The sequence below is a fragment of the Bubalus bubalis genome, chromosome 16, assembly GCF_019923935.1.
Source record: "Bubalus bubalis isolate 160015118507 breed Murrah chromosome 16, NDDB_SH_1, whole genome shotgun sequence".
Taxonomy (NCBI): domain Eukaryota; kingdom Metazoa; phylum Chordata; class Mammalia; order Artiodactyla; family Bovidae; genus Bubalus; species Bubalus bubalis.
In genome coordinates this window covers 42,455,746-42,470,116 of record NC_059172.1, presented here as the reverse complement: position 1 = coordinate 42,470,116, position 14,371 = coordinate 42,455,746, and the positions used below count along the sequence as shown (strand labels likewise).

The 14,371-nt window shown below is 40.3% G+C and overlaps 1 protein-coding gene across 6 annotated transcripts in view; it reads right to left on the bottom strand.

The window, feature by feature from the left end:
- The window catches only part of SWAP70 (switching B cell complex subunit SWAP70), a 158,309-nt gene that overhangs the window by 86,342 nt on the left and 57,596 nt on the right, over nt 1-14,371 (bottom strand). For all 6 annotated transcript variants that reach the window (XM_044929502.2, XM_044929503.2, XM_044929501.2 and 3 more), the window contains exon 3: nt 10,721-10,894. In XM_044929502.2, the coding sequence (XP_044785437.1) occupies nt 10,721-10,894 (174 nt within the window). The remainder of the gene's footprint in view (nt 1-10,720; nt 10,895-14,371) is intronic.

Here is a 14,371-nt window from a genome sequence, read left to right as displayed (position 1 = left end):
AAACTCAACATATCCAAATATGAATGAATCATCTCTATCTTTCAAATGGCTTCTCCTCCAATTATGGATTTCAGTTGTGAACAACACCATTCACCCATGCTAGGACAACAAACCATGCCCCATTCCTTTACATCAAGATCAGTGACAAAATCCTACTGTTTTCATTTCCCCTCTTTAAACTCTGCCTGGCTCCCTATCACCTCAAAGATCAAGGCAAGCTCCTCTGTGTCCCCTATGGTCACTCACCCCCCGAGTACTGTCTCTAACATTTTCTCTGCCATGCCTCACTGCAGATTTTACACCCCACCAACACCACCATCAACACTGCTCCCACACAAGCTCTATAAAGGGCTAGAGCTAGCCGCTAGTTAATATTTAAGCCTTTATATATCTCTGCTATATGTTTTTCTTTGTTTTGGGTTTTCCTTTTTAACAACCCTTTAAAAATGTAAAAACTATCTTAGCACAGGGGCTATATAAAACCAGGCTGTGCACTGAATTCAGCCAGTAAGCTGTAGTCAGCCAACACCTGTGAGAGATTTTAAGTAGTGTACCCATGTAACACACTTTTTCATGCTTCTATGCCTTGCCCCATGTTGTCCTGTTGAGATTACTTTTCCCCATTTCTCTACTAGGTCATACCCCACCAAAGACCCACAAATCAGGATCTGCATTTTAACAAGAACCCCAGGTACTTCCCTATGCACATTAAAGTCTGAGAAGCACTGCTCTGGTTAAAGTGCTCTGACCCAGGTCAGGTGTTCCTCTTCTGAACCCAGTATACTGTACAGAAAGTATCTCTATATTCAAATGCTGCCCCTTGCTGATTTTTTGAACTCCTTATAGGAGGGACAATGTCCCACTCATATTTGAATCTCCAGAACTCAGCATTGTACACAGATGTAGTAGAGCTCAGTTAATGAAATGGAAATAAACCAAGCTAAACCTCAATTTTCTCATCAAAGAAACAGGTATAATAAAACTCATCATATAGGACTCCCATGGGGATAAAATGGGACAAAAATAGAACATTGTGCACAATGTCTGGCATAACAGGTACTCAATCAATGCTACTTCCTTCTGCACTGCACCATTTCAAATGACATTTAAGATAAGCATTCATGAAATAACACAGAATGAGGAAGAATGCAAAATTAAATTTACCTATGATTTTCACTGCATAAAGATTATGTCAATATTCTGACAAATACTAGAGGAAAATATTACAGTCAATTTTGTTACAGATAGGATTATGAATTAATTTCTTTCTCTTCTTTGCAATTCCAATTTGGTTATAATGTTGTTTGTGACATAACATACTTTAATAGGAAAAGACTGTGAACAATAGGAAAAACATGTTTGCAAAGAAATACACACTCACAAAACATCACAAGGTCAAAAAATATGAAGAGCTCTATTGATGTAATTTGATGAGATATTATAAGCTCCTCCAGTATGCAGATTATCTAATACCCTAAATCTAGCATACAGTGGGGTGTTCAACAAATGTTTACTTGCTGGAGAAAAACACACTCAGAACTTTCCTTTCTCTTGTTGGAGATGTACCTGTTAAGCTTGTGCATCTGCTATTAAGTTTAACAGATATTATTTTCTTGGTTTTTTAAAAAAATTATTTTTGCCTGTGCTGAGTCTTTGTTGTCGCACATGGGCTTTCTCTACTTGCAGCAAGCAGGAGCTACTCTCCAGCTGCAGCGTGAGGGCCTCTCACTGTGGTGGCTTCTCGCGACAGAGCCCAGGCTCTGGGGCACATGGCCTTCAGTAGTTATGCCATGCAGGTTGTGACACATGGGCTTAGGTCCCCTCAGTATGTGGGACCTTCCCAGACTAGGGATTGAACCCATATCCCCTGCACTGGCAGGAGAATTCTTAACCACCTGACCACCAGGTAAGTTCTTGGCTTTTAAAAAGAAGTAACAGGGACAGGAAGTGGAAAAAGAGAAAAAAGGAAATCAAGAAGAAAAAAGGGAAGAGGGACAGAGGGATAGAAAAGAGAAGGGAAAAAAAAATGTAAAGCAATAAGGCACAAGAAAGAAAAACTTAATTATATAAACAATTGACCAAAGTAAAGTAACTCAGAGGCGTTCTCATGCACAGAAATTCAATCTCCCTAAGGCAGCAGAAAGAGGGCCCATGCTGCCTGATCACAACTTGGGATAAAAGCTGTATAGGCACTCCCAGAAGTTTCAGTAGTGAGGCTGTGGGTGTGGCCACATGTATGGACAGGATGACAAAAAGTGGGTGTGACAAGACCGTGCATCTGACTGACCATTAGTGCAAGTCAGGAAACAGCGGGGAATGACCCTGTGCCCCTCAGTTCCTCTTGCATATTGGAGCTTCAATTCCTCTAGTATATCGGAATGTCTTTTACAGTGTCTCCTGTCTGCAGCAAACTGAGCTCTTCTAGAGGCAGCTCTCCAGGTTCCTCGTGAACCTTTCTGAACATGCCCTCCCCAGCCCTTCAGAGTTGGTCATCAGGGCCCAGTTTGTGCTCTGCATTCCCAGTGACTGCGCCAGGTAACTAATCTAGATTCATTTCCTGTTGACTTTGAACACAATCACATACTTAACACAACCAAATAACTTCAGAACCTCTTAGTTCATTATATTGGGCCAAGGAGAGACAAACACTCCCATTCTCAACTACTCGATCATACTAAATAATAAATCACGTGTTGCTGTGTTAGTCTGAGTGGCCTGCACCAATTCTAAGAGCTCATTCAGTTTCAGGAAGCAGCTTACTTCCTCCTTCCAAGGCAAGTTGCACCAAAAATAACAAAGAATAAACTTTCAAGTTGCATGTGATTTTTGAGGCCTCTGGCTCTGAAACTTCTTTGTTAAAAGTTCTTTCCTTGTAATCATTAAAGAGGGTCTTTATTGACTTAATTCAGATTTTATTTCACTGAGGATCTCTTAAAACTCTTTCAGGTTTGAGATTTAACTGCATGAAGGCAATTCTTCCAAATAAGCAACAGACACATCCTGTTTTCTTCTTGGCTCAGTGGGAAATGAATACTAACATAAAAACTATACTTCACACACACACATTTCCAGGAAAACCATTCGACAAAAATTTCGGAACCATCTCAAATGGGGACACGCTAGTTCTGGACTTTAGTGAAGTAAGTCACTTGTTTATTCAATGTTCTTGATACTACTTTCTGGGTGATGGGAATCTGAATCAAAAGCAAATTTATCTATACCAGTTATGTTATTCATATAACTACTACTGTTACTTATGTCTAATACAGTATTAATCAAAGGCGGAGAATAAAATCTCACTTAAAAACATTTTGGACTTAAAATGCAAATGATCATTATAATAAATGACTTATTGGAAACATAAAGATTACTTTAAATTTATAAAGCATAAAATCAACTGGTAATATTACAAATCAAACTCATACGTGACAAATTAAGACATTATACTTCAATTTTACTTTAAATGTGTATGTTTTCACACTTAATTAAAATCTGTAAGCCTAAAACTAGTTCCAAATACAATTTTTTTTAATACTTAGTACCATAAGAGTACTTTAATAAATACTTAGGAAGGAAGCAAAATCTAACAAAGAATGGAACCTTAACCAATAACTCCACTGTTTTTCACAAACGTGCAACCTTGAATTTGCATTGCTTGAGCAAAGGCCAGGAGATGTGCTAAGAGCTAAATAAACACAAGACCATATTTTAAACCTTAGGAGGCTGGTTCAGCATTCAGACAAAGCTATTTCACACAAATCTGTTTTAATGATCCTTTCCTTCCCCACGCAAGTACTCCTGGCCACAGAGTAGTAATCTGTAGAACTCACTCTAATTCTACTTCTAATCAGAAGAACGCTGAGGGAGCTAAGGACATCAAAACAACAGAGTAAGTCCAAACTGACAGGAGAAGGTATGCTGCCTGGGGTTCCCTTCTCAAATGAGACTAACTTGTTTAGGAGAGGAGCAAGACACTCTTGTCAGCCTGCAAGGAGGAAAACAAGCAAGCTGTGGAGTCTTGGCTGGGCTCTGGGTGCAGAAAAATAAAACTCATGGCCCACCTCAAGTCTTCTGTGAGTCCCAGTTTTTCAGGCCACCTAAAGCAGAAATCTTTTGAGTGTCTTAGGCAAGGCAGTCAGGAAGCTGGTGCTGACGGCTCCCTCCGCAGCCTGTGACTCAGTGACGACTTAAAGCCAATGACAAGTCCCCCACATCAAGTCAGAGCTGCTTCAAGGAATATGGTAAATCTCCCTACAAAGCAATTTCTAATTCTAAGGTCACTTTCAAGTCCACCATGTATATTTTGGTGATGGAAAAAACCAAAAGATCATGGGTAAGAGACCCACTACATCTCCAGTTCCAAAGAAAATCCAGAGTGAAACTGCAAAATGTCTTAAAGGACAATAATGGAGATTTTATTATCATAATTTTTCCAAGCAGCAGCTAGGTTTAAAAATACCATTAGCATATCTACATCTATCAACATTCTATTCCCTTCCATATGTTTCTGTATTAAGATAATTTTCATGGACAAAAATTCCATAACATGTTTTAATTTCCCCTTTAACATATGTGCACAATTACATTATTATTATTAAACACTGAAAAACTGTTCCCACCACTATAGTGAACTTGCTTTCTCCTTGCTTATCAATGACAACCTAATTGTTAAATCCAAGGACAACTTCTCATTCATCACCCTCTAATTTTTCTATAGCACCTAATGCTAGGAACTACTTTTCTGTTTCTTAGAACTTTTCTTTTCTTTGGCACCCATGACTCAACACTCTCCCAGTTCTCCTACCTGACAGACTATTAAACTTCCTTTACCAAATCTACTTCCTCCCCCGGCTACAGAAACATACCCATGGTTCTGTCCCCAGCCCTCGCTTCTCCTACTACCATCTCTTTCTTCCTGACCTAACCGACTCCCACGGCTTCCCTGTCTCTGTCTCCAGCCCTGGCCTCTCACGGCTCTGAACATACTCTTCCAGTTGAAACAAGGCAGTTCCGCTAGGATGATCCCCTCACAATGCCAACTGTACCAAACCGTCACCATACATCACACCCCAAATAGTTCATCACCAATGCTTCACATACATCAACTACTTTAGTCCTCACAAGTGTCCAGTGAAGGAAGCAATGATCCCCATTTTCCAGATGGGGAAACCCAAACAGGGAGACTAAGTAATCTGTTCACAGTCACAGAGCCAAAAGGTGGTCAAGCAGGGATTTAAATCAGGCAGTCTGATCTGAAAGACAACGCTTTAAACAACTACACTGTATCTCCTCCCAGTTGCCCAGACCTGAAAGTTGTCTCTGTCCCTGCACAGCCGTCATGCTCCAGTTAAAAAGGACATGTGCCATTCATTTTTACTGCCCAGCCCTAATCCCTCCCTTTTTTAGTTATTAAAATTACATTAATTTTCAATGACATGTTTACAGCATAATGTTAACTGAAAAAAAGAGCAGGGAAAATTGTATATATTGTACAATTACACTGTATTTTTTTTTAAGTCATGAATAGAAAAAATATAAAAAGTATCTCCAAATGTTAACCTTGGTTCTCTTTCAGTGGCAGAACTACAGAACTATAGAAAGAAAGTTCTTTATACTTACTTGTAGAAATAAGTAGAATAAGAATCTAACATTTCTGTAATTAACAGATATTTTATAGGGAAAGTGAAAGTGTTAGTCATTTAGTCATGTCCAACTCTCTGTGAGCCCATAGACTATAGCCCACCAGGCTTCTTTATCCATGGAATTCTCCAGGCAAGAATACTGGAGTGGGTTGCCATTCATTTCTCCAGGGGATCTTCCCAACCCAGGGATCAAACCCAGTTCTCCTGCATTGCAGGCAGATTCTTTACTGTCTGAGCTACCAGGGGAAAGATGCTATTTATAGGGAAAGTTCAGTTCAGTCACTCAGTCGTATCTGACTCTTTGTGACCCCATGGAGTACAGCACGCCAGGCTTTCCTGTCCATCACCAACTCCCTGAGCTTGATCAAACTCATGTCCATTGAGTTGGTGATACCATCCAACCATTTTATCCTCTGTCGTCCCTTTCTCCGGCCTTCAATCTTTCCCAGCACCAGGGTTTTAATCCAACGAGTCAGTTCTTCGCATCAGCTGGCCAAAGTATTGGAGCTTCAGCTTCAGCATCAGTCTTTCCAATGAATATTCAGGACTGATTTCCTTTAGGATTGACTGGTTTTATTTCCCTGTTGTCCAAGGGACTCTCAAGAGTCTTCTCTAACACCACAGTTCAAAAGCATCTCTTTGGCACTCAGCTTTATGGTCCAACTCTCACATCCTTACATGACTACTGGAAAAACCATAGCTTTGACTAGATGGACCTTTGTTGGCAAAGTAACGTCTCTGCTGTTTAATATGCTGTCTAGGTTGGTCATAGCTTTTCTTACAAGGAGCAAGCATCTTTTAATTTCATGGCTGCAGTCACCATCTGCAGTATTTTGGAGCCTAAGAAAATAAAGTCTGTCACTGTTTCCATTGTTTCCTTATCGATTTGCCATGAAGTGATAGGACTGGATGCCATGATCTTAGTTTTCTGAGTGTTGAGCTTTAAGCCAGCTCTTTCACTCTCCTCTTTCACTTTTTCATCAACAGGCTCTTTAGTTCCTCTTTGCTTTCTGCCATAAGGGAGGTGGTGTCTGCATATCTGAGGTTATTGATATTTCTCCCTGCAATCTTGATTCTAACTTGTGATTCATTCAGCCCATCATTTTGCATGACGTACTGTACATACAAGTTAAATGAGCAGCGTGACAACATACAGCCTTAACGTACTCCTTTCGCAATTTTGAACCAATCTTTTTGTTCCATGTCCAGTTCTAACTGCTGCTTCTTGACCTGCATACAGATTTCTTAGGAGGCAAGTAAGGTGGTCTGGTTTTATAGGGAAAGGATGCTATTAATTTTTTAAAATAACTCTCTCTACCAGCTCCCTGACAGAAGGCAGTAAAACTTGGCTTACATATAGCAGGTCTGCCTCTTTCTGACCATGAAAACCAGTGAAGACACACAAAAGATTAGAGTGACAGCCACCAAACCCTCACATAATTAAGCTCTGGGCATGAATCAGTCATTCATTCATCCTATGAACTAAAAATAGTGCACAAAAGCTCTTATCACTGATCTACAGGGGCTTGTAGCAATAGTTATTTTTGGGAGTATCATTTCATTATTAACCTTATTAGTGAGGAAAGTTCAAAGTAAAACCCTAAATGAGTAGTCTTCAAAATGACATGTTTCAGGTACTTCTGTTTTCCAGGGTCACAAATGGAGGTTGTCTAGGGCATACTGAAATTTCAAACCTCAACTCTCACTCTTTGGAAAAAACCAGTAGGCTGGGCACTGAAGTGACTGACCCCAGAGTCTAATCTTGACCATGACCAAAAGAATGACCAGGTAAACAGACCAGTCCAGAGTGGGAGAAGCTAGCAGGCACATTGATGAAATCAATGCTAACCCCCTTATGTCTGGGGAATTCCCAATGTGGAAGCTAAACACAAATGGACCCTTTTCAAGCCTTCTCTGCAACTAGTTCATGGCACCTGACCTAGATCATAACAATCAGATGCATCATGCCCTGTGATTGGGAAGTAGGCATAGAAAGCTCTCTGTGGTAGCAAGAACAACTGCAAGAAGATCTGAGTTCCTGGGCAGCAGCATGCAGGGCCAGAGATATTCCACAGTACAACACAGTTTCCCTGTGGTTCCTCACTGCACAGCCTCCACACCTGGTTTTCAGCCATAATAGCCATTCTATAAGCTACCCAACATTTTTAAAATTACCTTTCTGGCTTAAATCAGTAAGTCCAGCTGCTTCGAAGACTGGCAATTCGGCCAAGTGAGATACCTCACTCATTTCAGACATGCTCTTCCTTTGCTTTCCTGCCTTACATGACCTCGCCCTCTGTCCCTTCCATCCAGAAGTATTCTCCTTTGCTTTTTCCATTAGTCAAAACTCTTCCATCTTTTAAGACCCAGCATAAGTGCTATTTCCCCCCTAAATATAACAGCTAACACTTAATGAGCACTTCCTAAGAGCCAGGCATTCTTCTCATTCCATCATCACAAAAATAGCAGGAGGTAGATAGTAGCATTAGTCTTAGTTTACAGTGGTGGAAACTGTAGCAAAAATTAAATAAATTGCCCAAGGTCACACAGCTAGTAAGCAGTGATGAAGCTAGAATTCAAATCCAAGACATCTGACTCCAGATCTCTGCTCTTAACCAGGGAACACCAAATTACAGCCCATGAGTCAAATCTACCCTACCAGCCAAATCTGACTCTCAACCTGTTTTTTTTTTGTTTTTTAAATTATATAAGAACCTTCTTTAATCAGGATCAACCTGTTTTTATACACCCTTGCTCTAAGAACAGATTTCACATTTTTAAGTGGTTGGGGCGGGGGAGGGGTGGGAATCAAAAGTATAATAATACTTCATGGTCCATGAAAATTATATGAAATTCAAATTTCAACATCTATAAATAAAAGTTTTATTGAAGCAACATACTGTCTTGTGGCTGCTTTCATGCTATTAACAGCAGAGCTGAGTAGCTACAACACAGACAATACAGCCAAAAAGCCCACAAGGTCTCAAATATTTTCTGTCTGGCCTTCACTGAAAAAGTTTAAGATGCTGCTTTTAACCACTACATTCTATTGCCTCTCTTAAAAAGACTTCCCTGATCCCTGACTTCTCCCAAACTGGAATAAATCTTTCCCTTCTCTGTAGTTACATGGTATTTGTTCTCTCTTATAACAGGTTGTCTATTTTGCTTTGAATTACACTTGACTTTCTTTTCCTTGAGCAGACTGCAAATTTCTTGAAGGCAGGAAGTCATCTTTTTCACTTCAGATTCCTCTTATTGCCTCATTTATTGTTGCCAGTCAATAAATACTTGCTGATTTGAAAAAATATTGCAGTGTAAACTTTTAAACAGATTTTCCTAACATGAACATGAATCACAGAAATAAATCGCAGACCAGACTCCATGCTGGCAGACTGGATAATAATGGGCACGCCTGATCACCAGTGGTGGGTATATAAATTGGTATAGCCTTTCTGAAGGGGCAGTTCTGCCTCGTTTATCTAATACCCTGAAAGTATGCATTTTTTAGGACTTAGAATTCCACTGCTGAAACTGTGGAAAGAAAGAAGCAGACTAGTGTGCAAAAATGTATGCAATATTAGTCACAGGACCTAACATATTTACTGAATACATATCACGTGCTAGGCACTGAGCTAACTCCTTTATTTTTTCCCCAGTCACAATTATTATTTTTTTAATTTTAGATTTTTTAATTGAGGTAACACTGGTTTATAACATTACAGAAGTTTCTTATATACAACATTGTATTTCTACGTCTAAATGCACTACAGTGTTCTCGCCACCAAAAATTTAGTTTCCATCCATCACAATACAGTTGACCCTCTTTATTCATTTTACCAGCCCTACCCCCACTGCCCCTCTGATAACCACTACTCTGTTCCCTGCATCTACATGTTTTTGTTTGGTTTGGTTAATTATTTTGTTTGTTTATATTTCACATGTGCATGAAATCATATGTATCCATCTTTCTCTGACTTGTTTCACTTACTGAACTAAGTTCTTTAAATATGAAGCCTCACAACTCTTAGAATAAACATTTTAAGAGCTCTATTTTATAGATGCTGCTGCTGCTGCTGCTGCTAAGTCGCTTCAGTCGTGTCCGACTCTGTGCGACCCCATAGACGGCAGCCCACCAGACTCCGCCATCCCTGGGCTTCTCCAGGCAAGAACACTGGAGTGGGTTGCCATTTCCTTCTCCATTGCATGAAAGTGAAAATGAAGTCACTCAGTTGTGTCTGACTCTCTGCGACCCCATTGACTGCAGCCTACCAGGTTCCTCTGTCCATGGGATTTTCCAGGCAAGAGTACTGGAGTGGGTTGTCATTGCCTTCTCCGATTTTATAGATGAGGAAATTAAAATTCAAGAGGTTAAATAACATTGTCCGATGTTAGAGGATTACAGATGACTTTTTTTAAGGGGAAGACTACAGTTGATTAATCTGATATTATTAGTCTTTTCTAAATTTACAACTGTAATAAGCATATATTATATGTATCATTTTTAGGGCAATAAGACAGCACAGAGCCTTACTCTTGCATTCCCTGCTCCTCTCCCCACCTTTGGAAGCTCAGGGAAAAGAATCCACAACAAAACAAGCAAATGTCCTTTTTAATTTCTTTTGTAAAGTATGGTTTAAAAAAAGTCTCCATCCTTGACTTTGACACAGGAGTAGTATTTCCTCACATAAATGAGCCTTGGGAATACCATTCTGGATCCTGTGTGTTTCCCATATAGTATCCTTCAGCTAGTTCTTATGGTTTGCCAACATGTAAGTAGGCAGAAAATTATGTTGTGACTTATACTGAATAAAAGACTCCTTGAATGTGAGAATGGATTTGTCTATAATTAGAACAGCTTAAAGAGGAAGAGCCCCACCCTGCCTGTAAATATCCAGAGTTACTGCATGACCTCAAATTACTAAGTCTGGGACTTTTTTGGATCCACGCTTTTTTGCCTCTGATCCAAAAACACTAGCACAGGACCTCATTCCATATCTACACTGAACTAACACAGATACTTCCAAGTTAGATCTATTAGATGCTAAGATAGTCACACAAAACGTCCATCCACACCTTACCTCTTCTGGCACAATAATTAGTGGGTACTTGTCCTCAGATAAAAAGTTGAAAATAACCCATATTTTAAATGCATCTTCTTCTGTAATGAACAGGGGATTCTTTGTGAGATTTTTTTTGACACAGAGGGTCCAACACATCCTATTGAACTCAATCTTGTCAAAGTTGTCTTGGACCTAAAAAGAAAGGAGGAAAAATTCCAATGAATCAGTCCAAAATAAGTAGCATGTAAACCAAGTAAAACAGAAAGACAAAGCCTACTACAGGCATCCATTTTAATCAATCCAGCTAACCAATAGCCATTTCCTAAGGAGTTGCTTCGGTCACACTTTCAAAGGTTCAATTAAGAATGTTACATTGAGCCTGACGCTGAAGTAACACCTGCTCATATGACTCACGTGCCACATGAAATACTAGCTTGTCAAGTAATTTTTTCATGTATAGATATTATCTTCTAAACAGACTACCAAGCTTGGTATAGGAGTTGAGAATGTCAGTTATTCAATATGAGCCACATGCAGATATCATTTTTACCTATATGGTCAAAGCAGATACTTTCTCTTGGGAAAAACTATTTAACTGAAATTCTAAAAAGACAGCTCTGCCACTCGGTCATTCAACCATGCATTCAACATTCCCTCAGGGTCTACTGGTTTGCTTCCCTGGTAGCTCAGATGGTAAGGAATCTGCCTGCAATGAAGGAGACCTGGGTTTGATTTCCAGGTCAGGAAGCTCCCCTGGAAAAGGGAATGGTAACCCACTCCAGTACTCTTGCCTGGAGAATTCCATGGACAGAGGAACCTGGTGGGCTACAGTCCATGGGATCGAAAAGAATTGGACATGACTGAAATGTCTTGGCACACATGCACAAATGAGCCAACTACTAAGCTACATAAGGATATAAAGGAACTATTCTAGTGGTCAAGTGGCTAAGACTCTGTGCTCCCAATGCAGGGGGCCTGGGTTTGATCCCTGGTCAGGGAATTACATCCCACATGTCACAACTAAAGATCCAGCACAGCCAAATAAAGAAATAAACAAACAGTTTTTTAAAAATGAATGATATAAAGATGAAGAATAACTTGGTCCCTGCTCTTAGAACAGTCACAGTTTATTATGAAAAACAGACATGCAAACAGACAAATCTTAACATAACACAGTGTATGATTCAATAGTTTTTATTCATTCAACCGATAAAATTTAGACAGTAGTCATTATCTGCCAGGGCCATCACAGAGATACTGAATATACTGGGTTGGACAAAAAGTTTGTTCGAGTTTTCCCATAAGAGCTTGAAGAAAAACCCTAATGAACTTTTTGGCCAACTCAATACTGCTAGCCCTTGTCTCCAAGGAATGCCAAGACAATTACAATATAATGTGGTAAGTATTACATAGATGTAAACAGAGGCTTCTGTGGGAACACTGAGGGGCTAACAACCCAATCTTAAGAACTGGGGAAAGATTTCCAGAAAAGGTGACAGAGCTGAGGGTCAAAGAACCATCAAGAGTCAAACAGTTTGAAAACAGGGTAAAGACTGTTACCGGTAGAACAGAACGTGAAAAAGCCCAGAGGTGGAAACAACCATGGTCAGTCTGGAAGAACTGCAGAAGATTAATGTGAATGGGCTACTTGGTACTGCGGGTGGTATAAGTCAGGCTGTTCATAAGTGCAAACCACAGAAACCATCTTGAGTTCCTTTAAGCAGATAAGAAAATGTACTGGAAAAGCAATGGGTAACCTCAAAGATCTAACACAAAGGCTAAAAAATCTAGACTCTGAAACTAAGCCAGTAACAATCCAGGCTAGGCAGTCAGAACTGCAGTTGAAACTGCTCGTGGTACCAGCAGGGGGAGACACCACGGTCAGTGTGACGCGAGGCCAGCGCTGTTGGCCCTGATCCAGTCCCCGAGCCTCCGTGCCACTCACTGCAGGTTCAGAGTCACACTGGGTCACATTTCTATGCCCGAGCTGCCAGGAAAGAGGGAAAATGAGTATCTAAACTTCTCAATATGTAAGATATGAGACAGGTCCTGTCCTCCTTCCATACACAAGAAAGGAATTCAGATACTGGACAGTCAGGGAAAAAAAAAAAAACATGCCCACTGTATGTGGCATGGTGAAAGACTAGGCTAGAGAGAGGGTGAAGACCAGATCACGAAGAGCCGTATATATAATTCAGGGTAAAGAATTAGGATTTAACTGTACTTGGAGGAGTGGGAGGGGGCAACATACACAACCTGCATTTTAAAGCCAGGACAGTATGGAGAAGGGGAGGAGGCAGAGTGGGTAACAGGACAACACGAGCAAAGCAATTCTGTTTAGAGAGAGAGATGAACAAAGTGTGTATAACATAAGGAAGAAGTCGCTAGTTAGCTGCAGGAAGAAGTTTCTCTTTGTGGTTGGCAAACCAGTTTCCCAAGAGTAAGAAGATATCCTTTGTGCTCTGCCTTCGCCACCCAGTCTCGGTCTGACACCGTTTCCCATGCCCCCAGTATACACAAATGACCCCACGAAGGGAAAGTAACAGCTTCTGCTTCTCTTTTTTCTTTCCTTTTCATTTTTTTTTTCTTTAACACCATTTATTGAGGACTTAGCATATACTTGGCATTTTATATGCAGTTTCTCATTTAAACTTTGTGTTGGCCCCATAAAGGTTAAATATCCTCATTTTACAGATCAGGAAACACGTTCAGGAAAATTGGGTACCAAGTTTACATGACTAGTAAATATCAAGACCAGAGTTTAAATCAAAGCTTACATTCTATCCCTTTTTTCTATGCCCAACTGCGTGTAGAACTCGGCAGACGAAGGACTCTATTTATATGATGGAAGAGTTCTCTACAGGACTAGTCTCAAAGGCCAGTTTATCAACTCTAAACACCCACAGCCCTAAAAAGCACTAAGTGGAAGATATGCCACCGGGGGAAATGACATAGGCATGGAAGCAAAAAGCTCTGCTCCGAGGAACAAGAAGTGATTCTATGTGGATCATGTGGTGAATTAAGACTTCCTGAGAGGGAGTGGCCAGATTTATGGCTAGAAAAGCAAACACAGACAGAAATCACAAAGAGCTTTATAATTTCAATAAATAAATAGCCTTAGGAAACCCCCCGTTTTAGAGCAAAGAACAGCCAGGTCATCTGCAGGCCAGATCAGTACTTGGCAGAAAAGACGGTATTTGGGGCAGACCTCAAAGCATGGTGAAACAGTACAAGGAATAGTATTGCAAAGGATAGGAAAGGAGACTGCATGAGCAAGGGCACAGCAGGAGCCCACACCAACCATGTCTGGGGAATAGCCACAGGATGAAGGGGACAAAAACAAGGGAGAGAGAAAGTGTTCAATCATGTGAATCTTCAACCTGCAGTTCTGGTGAGATATTTATGTCGTCTGAAGACATTCAAAGGAGGAACTGTAACCTAAGAGGAAAGGCAGATTTGTGAATCAACTGCATGCCGACAAGGACTGAAGCCACATCGCTCAATGAGATCACTGAGAGGAAACTCAAAGTGAGAAAAGAGAGGGAATCAAAACAGAACCTCAGAGGATCTGCACATTTACAAAGTGAGAGAAGGATAAGGAATTATGATGACTGGAAGAACAATCAAAGTGACAGGAGAACCACAAAGACATAAAAACTGAGTGAGCAA